Source organism: Bison bison, unplaced genomic scaffold (assembly GCF_000754665.1).
Source record: "Bison bison bison isolate TAMUID 2011002044 unplaced genomic scaffold, Bison_UMD1.0 scf7180017864064, whole genome shotgun sequence".
Lineage (NCBI taxonomy): Eukaryota > Metazoa > Chordata > Mammalia > Artiodactyla > Bovidae > Bison > Bison bison.
Window position 1 is genome coordinate 3,672,341 of NW_011494636.1, and position 18,686 is coordinate 3,691,026.

Below are 18,686 nucleotides of genomic sequence, written 5' to 3' on the forward strand. Positions count from 1 at the left end.
TATATTTTATACTCTAGGTCTGCTTTCAAAGATATTCTGAGAGTCAACTTAGAATATTATCTAGAGTAATTTTACCTGGAGAAAAAGCATAACATAAGAAAGTCAAATTCTTAAAGCATTAGCTATTGAATACAAGTAATTATCCCTAAAAACGAAGTCTATTTAGCATATTTTTCAGTTTTTATTGCTCCATCTTAGCATTTATATAATCTCTAGTTTGCACTCAGCTATCAAGTTCAGACATTTTCATTCTCTTTCAATGGGATACATTTTTAGGCAGTATCAGTATTTACTTATATACTAAGCATGTGAATAAAATCACAGATGATTTCTATGAGGGCAGGGTCTATGTCTGCCAGGGTTACCACAATAACCCTCATCCTAGTATAATGCCTGGCACTAGTGAGCACTTAAATACTTATCACACAGCTGACCTAATGTGTTTTTACTTTGTACCTGATTCTGGAAGCTTTTCTAAATGATCTATAGCTGCACTAATGTGGTAGCAACTAGCCACTAGTGACTATTGGGCACTTGAAATATGGATAATCTGGATTCAGATGTGCTGTGAGTATAAAGTACACACTGGATTTCCAAGACTTAGCAAGAAATAAAGTAAATCTCTTTAATTTTAATATTGAGTATATGTTTAAATAATACTTGCAAAATATTAAATAAAACATTACTAAAACAAACTTCACCTTTCTCTCTTTAATGTTAATATGTCTACTAGAAAATTTTAAATTGTATTTATGGCTCATATATAATTTCAAATGGACAGCACTGGTCTAGAACTATGACAGGTTTGCTGCCAAAATGAAATTAAGCAAAAAAAGCTGAGGCTGACTCCCTGTTCAGAGTTATTTTCCTGGTAACTGCCAGTTCTAATAATCATCAACTGTCAGTCATCTGCAATTATATGAACAGACTGTGGAGAAATTGTCCTCCTTTCTGTGATTACTTATGAGAGAAAATGAGTACAGTAACTCCCAGCTCTGAGGAAAGGGACCCTGACCCTTGTGGAGAAGTTTGCTTCCAGCTGGCTCAGTGAAATTTCTCCCAGACTTCCCATAGCAGTGGCTTTGAGCACGGACTTTAAAATTACAGAAAAGCCTGCTGAATCCTGACTCAGATTATTCTTTCTGTTCTGTACTTCTTACTGCTCACTTCAAACCTCTTCATGGATTGGCTTTCTAAGACTCTTGGCTCCCTGTTTGCATTTTGCTTAGTTTGATTTGAGTCTAGCTTTAGATCATTTACCTTGTTTCTGCCCTGGGCATAAAGACTATTCACCTTGCACCCAGTCTAAAATCCTCAGATACCTTTGACCAAGGCCTCTTCCCTCAGCTACCCCCACCCTTCACCCTGTTCTTCCCTGCTCAGAGCATGTGTTCATGCACATGTGCTCACACACCCACACACACACCCAGACACACACACACACATGTATTGGAAGCAGGAAACCAACAGGGTGTCTAAGGATAACAAGCATTGACCTCTTGCTATAAAAAGAGTTCTTTATCACCCAGTAATTTCATCACCAAATTCCTGGACTGGAAGTGAGACTAAGAGGTGAGTGGATTCTAATTCACACCTCTGCCTCTTGATACAGTCACACTTCAGCCACAGGAATAAAAAACTGATGGACAAAAAGAGGCCTCCGACTTACTACTCATGATGTTTGACTCATAAAACTTGGGGTCATCACGTTTCACTTTCTCAGGATTTTCACAAAACTTGTAGATGTTGTCCTCAATGTACCAGCTCTTGTTCTCGTCAAACACGGCAAACACAGCCTGCTGCTCAATGTCTGCTGCCCTCTGGAGGATAAAAGTGCTGTGTGCAGTGATTAGCATCCTGGCCTAAGGATTACCTACAACACTGAGTTCTCAGAAACTAAAGGCACACAGGTCTCGCTCGGGGCCCGAGGAGCCACAAATTCAGACATCTGTGAACCCACTGTGAACAAAGCCCTTGTGAGAGTCACTTTTACCAGGTGATGTCTCACTGAGCCCTGAAACAGCTCTGTAAAAATTTTAGGAAGGAATAATACTGTTTTGATGAAAGGAAAAAATTAAGAGAAACCAAGTGACTTGTTTATCATGTAGCCAGTATGGACAGATCTGGAATTTGAAACAAACGAAAAGTACTGTTATAGCACTGTAGACTTGTCTTCTCCAATAGAGTCCATGTAAGACTTATCTAAGAAATAAATAAGACAATAAAGTAACTAAAGGAATAAGCCTTGTTACATTCACGCTAAAAAGGGACTACAAATATTTTCTGTTCTTCAGACGCAAAAGCCCCGTTATTTACCAATGAGAACTACTCTATTCCCATCAGAAGTTCTCAATTTCTGAAAGGTTACTTCAGGGACAAAATACCTGTATGCCTCGTCTATCCAAGGATCTGCTCTTACAAATTAGAAGAAGCCCTATCAGTCCAGAAGCAAGGTCCCTTGTGATGTCCACATTACTGTAGTATGGTCTTGTTAAGCACTGAGCATCATTTTCTGTGGGTTCATCAGATTCTAGGATGTTCCACTTATAAGTGTAGGTTTCCCCTGGTCGAACTGCTCTGATCATGGTGTTGCTGCCTAAAAAAAAGTATATTTAAAATTGGTTTTGATTTTCAAAATTATTTCATGGAAAAAATAAGTAAAAAATGAATGAGTAATTTAAAATAATTGAGCTCTCAATAGAATCAGTGTTGAGAAAGGGATATTCTCTTTATATTAAGCTCCATTTGATAGAACTTTGAATTGGTGTTGCTGTTTAGTCTCTAAGTCATATGTGACTCTTTTACAACCCTATAGACTGTAGCCCACCAGGCTCTTCCGACCATGGGATTTTCCAGGCAAGAATACTGGAGTGGGCTGCCATTACCTCCTCCAGTGGATTTTCCTGACCCAGGGATTGAACCTGTGTCTCCTGAGGCTCCTGCATTGGCAGGCATATTCTTTACACTGAGCCTCCTGGGAGATGTCCAGAACTCTGGATCAGTCAGTTCAGTCACTCAGTCGTGTCCAACTCTTTGCAACCCCATGAATCACAGAATGCCAGGCCTCCCTGTCCATCACCAACTCCCGGAGTTTACTCAAACTCATGTTCATCGAGTCGGTGATGCCATCCCGCCATCTCATCCTCTGTTGTCCCCTTCTCCTCCTGCCCCCAATCCCTCCTAGCATCAGGGTCATTTCTAATGAATCAACTCTTCACATGAGGTGGCCAAAGTGTTGGAGTTTCAGCATCAGTCCTTCCAATGAATACCCAGGACTGATCTCCTTTAGGATGGACTGGTGGGATCTCCTTGCAGTCCAAGGGACTCTCAAGAGTCTTCTCCAACACCACAGTTCAAAAGCATCAATTCTTCGGCGCTCAGCTTTCTTTATAGTCCAACTCTCATATCCATATATGACCACTGGAAAAACCATAGCCTTGACTAGATGAACCTTTGTGGACAAGGTAACATCTCTGCTTTTGAATATGCTATCTAGGTTGGTCATAACTTTCCTTCCAAGGAGTAAGCGTCTTTTAAATTCATGGCTGCAATCATCAGCTGCAGTGATTTTGGAGCCCTAAAAAATAAAGTCTGACTCTTTGCACTGTTTCCCCACCTATTTCCCATGAAGTGATGGGACCAGATGCCATGATCTTAGTTTTCTGAATGTTGAGCTTTAAGCTAACTTTTTCACTCTCCTCTTTCACTTTCATCAAGAGGCTTTTTAGTTCCTCTTCATTTTCTGCCATAAGGATGGTGTGATTTGCATATCTGAGGTTATTGATACTTCTCCCGGCAATCTTGATTCCAGCTTGTGCTTCTTCCAGCCCAGTACTCTGCATATAAGTCAAATAAGCAGGGTGACAATATACAGCCTTGATGTACTCCTTTTCCTATTTGGAACCAGTCTGTTGTTCCATGTCCAGTTCTAACTGTTGCTTCCTGACCTGCATATAGGTTTCTCAAGAGGCAGGTCAGGTGGTCTGGTATTCCCATCTCTTTCAGAATTTTCCACATTTTATTCTGGATAGCTTGTAGCTATTAGATATTGGTCCACTTGAGGCCTCTTATTACACTAACAAAGGACACCATACTTTGTAGTCATCAGAATAAACAAACTCCCTGAAGTAAGCAGTGTTTGGTTGTGATTCTGAGGATACCCCTACATGTATATTGGGGGCTTCCCAGGCGGCACTAGGGGTAAAGAACCTGCCTGTCAATGCAGGAGACACAGGAGACGCGGGTTCCATCCCTGGGTCGGGAAGATCACCTGGAGGAGGGCATGACAACCCACTCCAGTATTTTTGCCTGGAGAATCCCATGGACAGAGGGGCCTGGAAGGCTATAGTCATTAGGGTCACAAAGAGTCAGACACTGAAGCAACTTAGCACACACACTACATGTATACCATCTGACGGTACAAGTTATACTAACAGGCAAGAAGGACAGTGGGACAATATGACAGTCTCTCAGAGGTCAGTATTTCATTCAGTAGACGTGAAAGATTCAAACCTGAGGTTGAGGAAGAGTTTACTTCATTGTCATAAGGAGAGAATGTCACACCGTGAGGGTAAATGCTGTAGGAGCGGCTGGCCATATTTTTGAACACGATCTACAAAATTAATTCAAATCCATTATTTCAGGATTTAAGGTCAATCATGAGAATAGACAATGCTAGCTTTGCGTATTTACTTGTTGCATGGTGCGTATGTGTGTTTGTGTCTTTATGTGAATGCAAACTAATAACTGTGTATGTGAGGGGCAACCTCTTCCCATCACCCGACAGATGCATTTGAGAGAGTTCCACTTACATAGTAAGGTGGAAAATGGAAAGAGAAGTTTGATTTTAGAAGTGACGTTTTCCTCACAGTACATCACCCTCTCCAAGTTGAGCCCCATCTCCCTTTCTCTCTCCTTTTGGCTTGGACCACATCTGCCTTTGAATCTGCTCCTTCCCTTCTCCAGTCTGCCAGATCTCCCAAACCCTTGTCCTTGATGCCATCTTCTTATTTTTTTTTTAATATTTATTCATTATTTACATGGCTGCACCAGGTCTTAGATGGGGCCTGTAGGATCTTCAATCTTCTAGGCATATAGTCTTACAACTGCAGCATTCAAACTCTTAGTTGTGGCACATGGACTCTAGTTCCCTGACCAGGGATTGAACCCGGGTCCTCTGCACTGGAAGTGCAGAGTCGTAGCTACTGGACTACCAGGGAAGTCCCTCACAAAACATCTTCTTGACAGGGCATAGCAAATAGCCAGATTTTGAATTTCCAATGAGGCATCTTTATACTTTCTAAGAGCACCTAAAAGGGATCAGAAATGAGGGAAGGAAGAGAGAAACAGGAGAAAGGTGGTTTTCTGCCCTTTGGTTATTTATTTTTTAATGAACAGAATTGGCTTTGTCTGCAAGATATCCTCTTAGTTCATTTCCATGAAGAGATGAAGGAAGCAGCTTCATCACACAGGAGTCCTAATTAGCCTCCTTAATCTAAAAAAACAACATTAATCTTATCTTCTACTTGGTTGCTTGCTAAAGCATTCGGGTCATCTTTAATCTGCAGATTATGTTCATCCTAGAATCTAGCCAAGGATTGCAACTTTTAATTCTCTGATGTCTAGTTCTTACCAAAAGATAAGGTGATGACATGATACAACATGTAAAGAAACCAGCCTGAGGAACACTCAGTGTTCCTGACACATATCAAAATTTACTTTCATCAGAGACCAGTCATCAGAGAACTACATGCTTAGACCACATTGATGAATTGTTTTCATTCAATTTGGTTATGCTCTCAGCTATAATGAGAAACATTTTGAAAATCTATGCAACTTTTAGGAAGTGGAAGAAGATGGCCAAGGAGTAAGCAGGGAGATCACCTGCCCCCCCGACAAATACATCAAAAACTCATGAAAATATGGAACAACTCCTACAGAGTAACCTCTAAATGATAGCAGAAGACCCCGAGGCCTCCAAAAACAAATCAAACCAATATTGTAAAGAATCATCAATCAATTAAAAATAAATATAATTAAATAAAAAGCCATGCAGCTTTTACATTTATCATACCAGTTGTAGATAGGTCAAGGATTGCGTCTACCACATCACACAGCACGCTCTTTTTAAGCATCCATAGGCTAACTTTCTCTAAGTCTCAATAACAGGGGAAATTGTACTTCTTTTATGACTATTGTGAATCTTGCCTGACCTATTTACCTGTTTATTTTGGCTGCTAGAAAGCCTAGGACAAAATTTGCAGACATTATAGGAGCATATGATATGTGTTTCATCATACTTATCCTTGGCTTTATTTTCTTTGTCCCCACATTATCCTTCACCCCAGTTACATCGGCTCCTTGGTTTATTCCTTTATAATCTGATCAACTATTTTAGATGATTTGTATTATGAGATAGGCTATAATAAACGCAAATACGAAAAAGATTTAAAACCACATTTGAATTCAAAATTACATGGACACGTTAAAAAAAATAAATAACCAGTACTTATCATCTGTTTTTCACTATTCAAGTTCTTCCATGATTCTGTATTTCTGTTACTTACTTTCAGTGTGTCTCTGACCTGGGCTCTGATAATAGGGCCCAAGATCCCATCTCCTTCACTACTGGGATCCTCCAGGCGTTTGGTGAAGGAGTCATCTTGGTACTGTTTGTAGACAACCTTCTTATAATGTTTTCCAATTCGGTTTGAGAAATTATCCAAATGCAGAGATCTGTATTTTCTTAAAGTGAAATAAAGTTTAAAAGATTAAATATTTTTCTCAAGTAGAGAACTCAATAGGATGGGAGTCTATGTTTAGAAGTTCTGTTCTTGAATTAGATAAAATGCTAGTTTTCTTGGGGGGGCAGGGAGGAAAACCTTAATGTGATTTGCAAAGTCCTGATATCTTCTCTCTAGTTGGAAAACTGGAAACCTCTGATCTGTCTCCTCCACCACTGATGAAGTCATAATCTTGGTTAGAAGCAGCTACTTACATCTTCCTATCTCTCCGGTTTCTAGAGTAGCTATCTCTGAAAGGTCTACCTGGATGAAAGGATAAGATACACTATGAATTGTTCTTAAGTATCACTTAATTTATAGTATCCTGTTGGCTTTCCTAAGGGCTCCCATGATGGCTAAGAATTTCAGTGGTAAAGAATCTGCCTGCCAATGAAGGGGGTGTGGATTTGATGCCTGGGTTGGGAAGATCCCCTGGAGAGAAATGGCAACCCACTCCAGTATTCTTGTCTGGAAAATTCCACGGTCAGAGAAGCCTGATGGACTACAGTCCATAGGGTTGCAAAAGAGTCAGACACAACTTGGTGACTAAAACAACAAGCAATTGGCTTTCCAGGTATTTCTCCATCTCTAAAAGAACACATTCCCACTCTGGGAAGTTTCTACTGTCTTTATTAAACATAGTTCTGTACTGTTGGGCTATCCCTTCTACTATCCACCCAGTCCTGGTGCCAACTGAAAACCAACTGCCTTCACCTGTCTTCTGTAGCTACTGCAATAAATGATTTAGGGGAGATAACATGAACTACTTTCCCCCTTGGTCCTTTTTATTGCCTTTGTTTGTAAAAGCAGAGTTCCATAATAGAGTTTATGCATTTTATGGATTTATTATATACAATAAAAAGCACTGATTGCTGCTACAGAGCAATCTGGATTTTTTTTTTCTTAACCCCACTTCCCTAACTCTTCCTGCCTTTCCTAAATACTCATTTGTATTCAGTTCAAGTAGATAATTCCAGAGCATCTTTATGCAAATATGACTTGCAGATATAACTATTCTTTTCCTCTCATGCCTCTAACAAAAAGCAGCTATTTGCATATTCTGTACCATACCTTGAATTTTTTGTTGCATTTTCTGACTTTATTGAAATATAACTGAGAAATGTATGTATCTGAGATTTACAACATAATGATTTGTATATGAGTACATGAGATTACCGCAATCAAGCTAATAACCACTCTGTGACCTCACCTAGTTGCTTATTTTTTTAATTTTGATAACACTTAAGATCTACTGTGTTAACAAATTTCAAGAATATAATACAATGTTCTTAGCTATGGTGTTACTAACTTTAGTTAATATACTATGCTCTATATTAGGTCTCCAGATCTCATTCATTTTAAAACTGAAAACTGGTATACTTTGATCAACTTCTCCCATTCCCCCTACCCTCTCAGCCCCTGGCAACCACCACTATACTCTCTGCTTCTATGAGTTCAACTTTAGATTCTGCATACGTCATTCTGTGTCTGGAATGTTTCACTTAGCCTAATGTCCTGCGGGTTCATCCATATTATTGCACATGGCAGGATTTCCTTCTTTTTTAAGGCTGAATACTATGCAATTATTACACGTATAATTGTAACATACATACACATATAATCTCCACTGATAGGCACTTAGGTTGTTTCCACGTTTAAGCTATCATGATTAGCACTTGCAGTGGACATGGGAGTATAGGCATCTCTTTGGTAGGATATACTACATTTCCTTTGGATATATACCCAGAAGTGAGATTGCAGAATCATACAGTAATTCTATTTTTAATTTTTTGAGGAAGTTCCTTACTATTTTCCACAAGTAAAAGTGTTAGTCACTCAGTTGTGTCTGACTCTTTACAACCCCATGGACTTTCAGGTTCTTCTGTCCATGGGGATTCTCCAGGCAAGAATACTGGAGTGGGTTGCCATTCCCTTCTCCAGGGGGTCTTCTTGACCCAGGGATTGAACCTATGTCTCCTGCATTGCAGGCAGTTTCTTTACCGTCTGAGCCACCAGGGAAGCCTGTTTTCCATAAAGGCTGCACCAATTTATATTTTCATCAGCAGTGTACAAGGACTCCCTTTTCTCTGTGCCCTCATCAATACTTGTTACCTCTTTTGCGTGCTAGTCATCCTCACAGGTGTGAGGTGATATCTCATCAAGGATATGATTTTTCCTTGATGATTAGTGATGCTGGACACCTTTTCATATACCTATTGGCCATTTGTATGTTTTCTGTAGGGAAAATGTCAGTTTAAGTCCTGTGCCCATTTTTTAATCAGGCTGTTTTCATTTGTTTATTTTGCCATTGAATTACATGAGTTCCTTTTATAGTGTGGAAAAACCTGAATAAACTTTTTGGCCAACCCAGTATTTTGGCTATTAACCTGTTATCAGATACATGGTTTGCTGATATTTTCTCCCATTCTGTAGGTTACCTTTTCATTTTGTTGTTTGTTTTGCAGAAGTTTTTCAGTTTGATGTAGCTCTGCTTGTTTATTTTTGCTTTTGTTACCCTATGCTTTTGGTGTCATAGTCAAAAAAATCATTGCTGAGACCAATGTGAAAGAGCTTCTTTGTTTTGTTTTCTTCCAGGAGTTTTATGGTTTCAGATATTACATTTAAGTTTTTAATTTATTTTTACTTAGCTTTTGTATATGTTGTATGTAATAAGCTAAGGGTATAATTTTATTCTTTTGCATGTGGATATCCAGTTTTCCCACCATTATTTATTGAAGAGACTATCCTTTCCCCATTGTGTATGCTTAGTGACCTTGTCAAAGATTAATTGACTATACATGCATATATTTATTCTGAGTCCTTGCTTCTGTTCATTTGGTCTATGTGTCTGTTTTTATGACATTATTATGCTGTTTGATAACTATAGCTTTGTGATATAGTTTGAAATCAGGAGGTGTGATCATAGTTTATGATAATGTCAATGTGGTATTGAATTCAGCTTACTAATATTTTGATAACTTGGCATTTATGTTCATCAAGGATATTGGCCTGTAATTTTTTTCTTATAATGTCCTTATCTAGCTTTGGTATAAGAGTAATGCTGCCCTTGTAAAATAAGTTTGGAAGTGTTCCCTACTCTTTAATATTTGGGAAGAGTTTGAGGATTCATGTATGATATACTTGTGAAGCCATCTGGTTCTGGGCTTCTTTTATTTCAAGGTTTTTGATTACTGATTTGATCTTCTTACTTGTTGATCTGTTCAGGTTTTCTGTTTCTTTTTGATTCAGTCTTGGTGGAGTGCGTATTTCTAGGACCGTTTTCCCTTTCTGCTACTTATCCAATTTATTGGTATATATTGTTTGTAGTAGTCTCTTGTGTTCCTTTGTATTTTTGTGGTATCCCCTTGGTGGGGGATACAAGTAGGGGAATTTGCTGTTCTACTATCTTGTTCCCTCGACTTATTAATTAAAAAATATCTCTTGGAGAACTTTTGTATTAGTAGAGAGAGAATGTTTGCCTCCTTTTTAAAACAGACGCCTAGTATTGTGTGAATATACTCATACATTCCTATTGAGGGACATTATAGGCTGTTTCAGGGCTTCCCTGGTATCTCAGATGGTAAAGAATCTGCCTGCAATGCAGGAGACCCAGGTTCAATCCCTGGGTCTGGAAGATTCCCTGGAGGAGGAAATGGAAACCCACTCCAGTATTCTTGCCTGGGAAATCCCATGGAAGGAGGATCTTGGTGGGCTACAGTCCATGGGGTCACAAAGAGTCAGACACGACTGAGCAACTTTCACTTGCATAGGTTGTTTCCAAGCCTTTGCTACTACTAACAATGCAGCTGTGAACATCCAGTACATCATTTCACCTGTAAGCAAATATATGAATCTATATAGTAAATTCCCAGAGTGGGATTGCTGGGTCAAAAGATACATGCATTTGTAATTTTAATACATGCTGCCAAATTATCTTCTAGAATGGTTTTCCAGTTCACTCTTTCACCAGTAATACATGATAGAGCTTGTTTCCTACAGTCTTGCTACTAGATTATATCATCTGAACTTGTGAGTCTGATAATAGGTGAAAAATAGTATTCCACAGAAGTTTGTTAATAATTTGCATATCTCTCTTGAGTGAGCTTGAGTGTTTTTCAAGTGTTTAAGAGCTATTTGAATTTCTAATTTTCTTAATCCAGCTCTCCCATTTCCTAATCTCTAAAATAAATAAGAGCTGTTTCTAATTGTGGAGTTAAAGCTCTTAGAAAGGTTTACCACACTGCTTGGCAATAGGAAGCATTCAACAAGTGGTAGCTGCTATTATTATTGTTGTTGTTCCTATGACTATAGTTATTATCATGCTGAGTTCTCTTGGTGAGTATGGAGTAATTTCAGATTGACTTGAAAATGAAATCCAATACACGTATTTCCTTGAAAGCTGTCAACTCATGACATTTCACCCTATGGATCTAGGACTCTATGAATCTAGGACCCTATAGACCGTGTCATGAACATTTGCACAGTAGTAAGAACCCCTCCAAACTCACTTGTCCATGTTTGCTGGTATTATAGGTGCATAGTCCCAAATGACTTCCTCTGCAGCAATGAAGTATTCCCATCTCTTAATGTGCCGCCTCTGGTCTCGAGTTAGTTTCTTAGGATTTCTGGTTTTCTTTGCACAGTTTTTAATGTCTATGTAAGCCTGCATCCCAGCTGAGTTAGAACGTAAGGGAAATGGAAGAATTTGAGAGAAGACATTAAGGCTGATAGAAATGCAAATCTTTTAAATAAATTTGTGGAAGTTTTCAGTAATAACAGTGAATATAGTACTTAGAAAACTTTTGAATATTTTGGTTTGAAACTATTTTAGTACAGTGAGGAAGGCAAGAATAAAAAGCAAAGGAAAGAGAGAGGATGGGTTAGGGGGAAAAAATTGGAAAGGTTTTCTTTGTACTTCTCAAGGGAGAAAAATTTTGTGTAATTTCCAGACTCTTAAAACTTTATGACTTAGATCTTGTCAATTTCTCATTTTTCCTATCATCTGTTTGTAAAATTAAGATAATATTAATACTAATATATACTGTATGAAATTGTAAAAAGACAAAAGTACTTAAACTCAGTAATGTTAGTTTTATTATTTCATTGTTATTTGGGACTCTATCTTCTAGGAATATTGTGACAATTCATTACTTCAAATATAATTTTGACCACTCAGTTTGAACAAAAACTGAAATGATCCCAGAAGTGTCTCTTTTTTGTATGTCTTGCTTTTATACACATTATTTTGGTAACACAATGATTTCCTATAGTGATATTTACTATTATGTACAGAAATCTTTCTCCTAACAGTTTTAAAGCAACAATGTGCAATAGAGCATTATTTTGTTTACCTGACAGCATATAACAACCTAAGTTGATTTTTTTTCCCACCAGAATTCACTGATGTCCTTTAAAATCCTCAGCTGGTTAGATTCTGTTTTTTCCAGTCAATACACATCCACTGAGTTCCTCTGTGGGCAAGGCTTTGTGCTCGTCTTGTTATGAAAGACAATCTTTTCATGTTAAAACTTTTTCACTGTCTATAACTTGGTCTTTCTATAAATTTACAGAAGTTTGACTGGCTCCAACATCTACTTCTTTTCCTTTAGCTGCATATTGAATACCCCAAGAAAGAATATCTGCAGATATGTTTTTGTTTCCTTCCTCTTTTCTCCTTTCAAGGAAGTAGAGATCTTGTTGGCTTTTGCATCATTTTTTAAAATATTTGTCAATTTTTCTACTTCCTCCATCCCCAACTAACAAGTTATAAGTCTAAGAGCAAAGTATCTAAATTTTGTTTTTGAGGACCAAGAAATGTTATGTCTGGAGCGTGGGCAGCTTGTAAGGAGAATGAGAGAGTTAGTGCCTAGGTAGGAAGAAAGAAGGATCCTACATTCATAAGCAAGACTTGTGGAGGAATTTCTTGCCTTGAAAATGTCTGGGGATGAGAGAAGCTATGGTCCACCTTCCCTCAGGGCTCACGGTCATGTTTGCGGTTGTGGACGTGGCGCTGACGAGAGTGATGGCTGAGATCTTATGATGGTTCTGCTCCAGGACCTGACCATTGAAATGGATGGAGAACAGTTCTGGCCCAGAGCTCATTCCAATCAGATGCCAACTGATGTGGTCATGGGCACAGACTGTTATATCTGAGGGAGAGATGGGGGCCAACACAGGTCATCAGCAGTCTGTGATAAAAGAATTCACTCACCAGATACATTTTGAGCACCTGCTTTGCATCAGGCCTTATGCAAGATTCTGGGGGTATAAACACTCCCACTATGGTACCTTCCCTAGAAGAGCAGACATCTGAGTCATGAGCAAACAAGTAGTCACAACTCATTGCAATAAGTGGTACTAAGAGCCCAGAGATGGGGGATGTTAGCTCAGAAACACAGGGACTGCTAAGATCCAAAGAGAGAGGCAAGTAGGTGACCAACACTTCTGGTTTACCAAGAACAGAGGGGTCCCAGAATACAGAACTTTCAATTTTAGAATTGAGAAAGCCCTGGGCAAGCCTGAGTAGTTGGTCACTCTACAACCAACCTGGGCTCAGCTGGAGTTGCCAGAGCCTCTAATAGGGCTGAGTTTAAGGGCCAAACCTCCAATAGGGCTGAGTTTTGGGGTCAAGTTTAAGTGAAGATACTTTAAGGAGTTTATACTGTTTCTTTGGTCTTCCAAGGTGGTGCTAGTAGTGGTAAAGAACCCGCCTGACAATGCAGGAGATGTAAGGGATGGAGGTTTGATCCTTGGGTTGGGAAGATCCTCTGGAGCAGGGCACTTGCCTGGAAAATCCCATGGACAGAGGAGCCTGGTGGGCTACAGTCCATGGGGTCATAAAGAGTCAGACATGACTGAAGTGGTTTAGCATGCATGCACTGTTTCTTTACCCACTGATTGATTATTTTAATGACAAGGCAATGAGTTACTCTGTGTGTTATAGGACCTCCTTAATATGCAGCGGGTAAGTCCTCATTATACTGGGTCACTGGGAGCGTTTCATGGATGGAGTAATGAGAACTGAGGACAAAAGCTGTTTGGCTCCTTCTTTGCTCCCACAGTGACCGTGAAAATGCTAATCTGCTCTGCAGGAGATTCCAACCTTGGCTTCTATCCTTGGCTTGGGTTTTACATTTCAGATCTATAATCACTTGATATTAGATTGTGGGGCCATGATTCAGTCCCTCACACAAAGAGGGAATGAGGGCTTGTCTGTTTTAGACCATTGTAACAAGACCATTTCCTGGTATCATGGGTAAGAACAAGAAGCTGGAAGGTAGGAGGATTTGGTGGAAGAATTTATCTATCTCAAATCAATGCTTATATTGGTTTGAGCCTTATATACATCTGTGCTGGCATTTATCATAGTTTTTCAATTTATACTCCTCCATAAGGCAGTTTAACAAGCATTAACTTTTCTGTTTCTACTAATGACATTTCCCTATGTCTCCCTTCTTAACCCCAACTACTCTTTTTCAACTATAAGTTCTTAAATTCTATGCCCACATAGAGTTATTAATTGCTATTTTTTTCATATGGGTTACTTTGGCTTCTTCTCTGCATTTGCACAGACAATTTACTCTGCCAGGACACATACAGTTTCTCTTTTGACCACTCCCCTTAAGGCCCATAGTACTAGATGCGCTATGTTATCTGTAAAAAAACATTCTTGAGTACCCTCTGCACCAGGATAGATGATTAACCCATTTTTGTAAGAAAGTACATTGAGACAGTTAACTGCCAAAAAAACACAATAAGGTAGAGAAGTGAGCAAGGTGTGAGGTCAGATGTGCTCAGTTAACTAAAGTTTTTAAACTCTGAATCAAAACCCAGAGTCATGTGAGTATAAAGCCCTGACTGGGAAGATGGAATCAAATGAAAGGGAACACAATTTAAAAGCAATATCCAGACCTCAACTCTTAACGAGTTTCATTTTTAGTAAGAGAAGCCATTTGTGATTTTCAGATACAGAAAATAGCTTCTGAGAAGCTTAGTGCTTTGAAGCATAGTTTGTTTAATAAAGTAATATGTTCACTTCTCCCATTTTTCCTCCACAGGATCTTTGATTCTAGGTCATTTCTATCAGAGAGAAGCAGAGGTGGTTTAGATGGGGGTCAATTTTTTTCTCTTAACAATAGTTATAATTTTGCTTTTTCACAAGAGTCGAAATGCAAATGAAGAGAAAAATATCCCACGTCATTGAATATTACTCATTCATCGTCTTTTGCAATGCTGGTAGCATTTTCATGTACTGGATATTTCTCCTGGTCTCCTAGTCATCTTCACTGTAAATGTCTTCATTGCATTCTTCCTGCTGACCTTTCCTGCTAGGGATTGACCTTGAATTCTGTCCTCTAAGGCTTCCTCTCTGGAGGAAGGTATGGTCACCGTGCAGCAGGAACCACACAATTCACTGAAGACCAAGCTGATATCCTGGAGGTCTTCTTGGAAATGCAGGTGAAACCTGCTCAGAGCATGATATCTAGTAAGATCACATGATTCTCTTAGCTTCTAATTTGTCTGTTGTACTTGCTAGTTTTTTGTTGTTGTTTTTTGTTTTTATATAGGATGATAAAATCTTGACAACTACTAAACTAGATTACATGACCTTTCAGATCAGAAGTTAAAAAAAAAATAGTATAGTCAACTTCCCTAGGGCCTTAGGGAAACAATGGGACGAATGCTTCAACTAGTTTTTCAACACAGCCTGTGTATTACCTGGCATCGTCCCATTCACATAGCCATTGACTGTGTACATTAAGGATGATGTCTGGTTCCAGCTTTTACTTTCATCAAACACAGCAAACATCAGTACATGTTGCTTCTCAAACATTTTCTGAGTTCCATCCTCAGTTAGGGTGCCTATGAAAAAAGACATAGTTTTAATAACATCCAAGTTAGAAGACTAGCTATTCCTAGATGGCAGTGTTTTAGATAAGCAGCCAATCACACCGATGTCTACTGTAAGACATTCTTATAAAAAATAGCATCTATCAAGTAATAATGATTGAATGCTTATTAAAATCCTGATACCACCTTTTCCCTCTGACATCTGATAGCCTTGAGGAATGGGACTTTAAAGGTAAATTTGATCTGACACATAGAGAAAACATTTGATGACTGTCAAGACTTTAGTAAAGTAGCCATTTCTTCCAGTGTCAATAAGTCAATATATAGGTCCCATAGCTCATCTGGTAAAAGCATCACACTCTAAGTTTAATAGAGCCATCTTGCTAGTATCTGTAATGAGAAATAGAGAATTGGTTGAGAGGGTCAAGATTAATCTATTCTCATGAGGGGAAAAAATGCAGCTGATAATAAAATGAAATAAGAGACTTTTATAAGTTGAAAATCTTTTTCAGTGTCATCACAGTATCTTCTGTATACCAGGCAATGAAAATATGTATTTGTGTAGTGAATAAATGAATTAGGAACATTATGTAGGTTTCGTATGTGTATTTGGATAGACAGGTGGTGAATCCATCATATGGCTTCCCACAGTGAAATTCGTTGTGGTTGTTTATTTTAATAAAAGATGGGATAAATTCTTTGGGGTAAAATAATCCAAGCTTACTCCTTAAGAAGCCCAGCCAATGAAATTTCTTATAAAGTCAATTGAGTGTGTTTGAAATCTACCACCCAAAGTGTTCAGCTTGTTTACAAGAAAGAAACTTAGAGTTTTGTGTATTTATAGACCAAATTACCAACCCAAACCTCAGGTATATTATTCAAAATTCTTTCCAAGGACTCTCAGCAGAGTATGTAGGCTGCTATATACTTTCAAAAAGACTTGGCCTTGAGGTAAATGTTACAGATCATATGGGCATGGCAGCAGAACATACTCTCAGACAAAGATTTACTTGGGAGAGACTCCCAGGACCAAGATGAAGGAAGGATTGAAGAAAGAGAAGATTCTACCCTTCAAACATTAGTGTCAAACAATGATCTGGTTTCTGCACCCTTCTCTTAATTTATGAAAAGATCGAAAGGTACTTTCAAACCTCATTTCATGACAGTGCTCCTTACTAGTCCAACATCTTTGTTGGCATTGAATTTTTTTTACCTTTCTTACAAATAAGCAGAGGTCCAATCAGTCCAGAGTTGAAGTCCTCCACCAGATTTACATAGGAGTAATAGATGTGTGTGAGGCATGGAGGGTCATCGTGGGTGGGCCCACTGTCCTCACTGATAATCCACTCATAGGTATATTCTTGGCCCGGAGCTACAGCATCATCCATCTTCTCCATGGGGAGTGTGTGGTCAGAGTAAGACGCACCTGGAGAAGTAAAAGCCATGAGAACATCTGAAGAGTTTCTGAGACTTTTTCACTACTCTTAAATCTGCAGGACCATAAGCTTTCAATGAAGATGTTTGTGCCTTTCTATAGTAAACCTTCATTATGTGGAAAGATTCACTTAGATCCACTTCTGTGTCTGTGTAATTATGAAAACTCTGAGTCTATGGTGATCTGAAGTGAATAAGAAATGTTACTATACATTATTTAAAGGTTAGCAAGTTAATTTTCCAGTGTGTCTAAATAATTATTGTTTAAATTTAATCAAAGAAGTAAGTAACCTTTGATCAGGAAATCATCAGAGAATATGAGGATGAGCTGTATCTTCTCTATGATACTTGACAAGACAGCCAATATTTTTAAAATCCTTAAATTTTTTATTGAAGTATAGTTGATTTATAATGCTATATTAGTTTCTGGTGAATAAAAAAATGATTCTGTTACATATGTATATCTTTTTAAATATTATTTTCCATTATAGTTTATTAAGGATATTAAAAATAGTTATCTGTGCTATACAGTAGGACCTTGTTGTCATAATAATTTTATATATAGTAGTTTGTATCTGCTAACCCCAAACTCCTAATTGATTTTTCTCCCACTCCCTTTCCCCTTGGGTTACATAAGCTTGTTTTATATGTCTGTGAGGCTGTTTCTATTTTGTAAAAATGTTCATTTGCATCATATTTTAGATTTTCACCTAAAAGTGATATCATATTTGTCTTTCTCTGTTTGACTTACTTCACTTAGTATGATAATCTCTAGGTTCATCCATGTTTCTACTGATGACCTTATTTCATTCTTTTTTATGGCTGAGTAGTATTCCGTATGCTACTTACTGGAGATCAGTGGAGAAATAACTCCAGAAAGAACAAAGGGATGGAGCCAAAGCAAAAACAATACCCAGCTGTGGATGTGACTGGTGATAGAAGCAAGGTCCAATGCTGTAAACAGCAATATTGCATAGGAACCTGGAATTTTAGCTCCATGAATCAAGGGAAATTGGAAGTGGTCAAACAGGAGATGTCAAGAGTGAATGTTGACATTCTGTGAATCAGCGAACTAAAATGGACTGGAGTGGGTGCATTTAACTCAGATAACCATTGTATCTACTACTGTGGGCAGGAATCCCTTAGAAGAAATGGAGTAGCCATCATGATCAATAAGAGTCCAAAATGCAGTACTTGGATGCAATCTCAAAAATGACAGAATGATCTCTGTTCGTTTCCAAGGCAAACCATTCAATATCACAGTAATCCAAGTCTATGCCCCAACCAGTAACGCTGAAGAAGCTGAAGTTGAACAGTTCTATGAAGACCTACAAGACCTTTTAGAACTAACACCCAAAAGAGATGTCCTTTTCATTATAGGGGACTGGAATGCAAAAGTAGGAAGTTAAGAAACACCTGGGGTAACAGGCAAATTTGGCCTTGGAATACAGAATGAAGCAGGGCAAAGGCTAATAGAGTTTTGCCAAGAGAAGGCACTGGTCATAGCAAACACCCTCTTCCAACAACACAAGAGAAGACTCTACACATGGACATCACCAGATGGTCAACACCGATATCAGATTGATTATATTCTTTGCAGCCAAAGATGGAGAAGCTCTA

General features: G+C 38.5%; 1 protein-coding gene across 1 annotated transcript in view; it reads right to left on the reverse strand.

Annotated features, from left to right (window-relative positions):
• Positions 1 to 18,686, reverse strand: part of F5 (coagulation factor V (proaccelerin, labile factor)) — an 81,281-nt gene that overhangs the window by 32,092 nt on the left and 30,503 nt on the right. Inside the window, exons 4-11 of the mRNA XM_010836696.1 lie at positions 16,846 to 17,058; positions 15,501 to 15,644; positions 12,710 to 12,931; positions 11,291 to 11,456; positions 6,567 to 6,744; positions 4,513 to 4,612; positions 2,385 to 2,596; positions 1,670 to 1,820 (exon numbers count right to left, since the gene is read on the reverse strand). Of these exons, the coding sequence (XP_010834998.1) occupies positions 1,670 to 1,820; positions 2,385 to 2,596; positions 4,513 to 4,612; positions 6,567 to 6,744; positions 11,291 to 11,456; positions 12,710 to 12,931; positions 15,501 to 15,644; positions 16,846 to 17,058 (1,386 nt within the window). The remainder of the gene's footprint in view (positions 1 to 1,669; positions 1,821 to 2,384; positions 2,597 to 4,512; positions 4,613 to 6,566; positions 6,745 to 11,290; positions 11,457 to 12,709; positions 12,932 to 15,500; positions 15,645 to 16,845; positions 17,059 to 18,686) is intronic.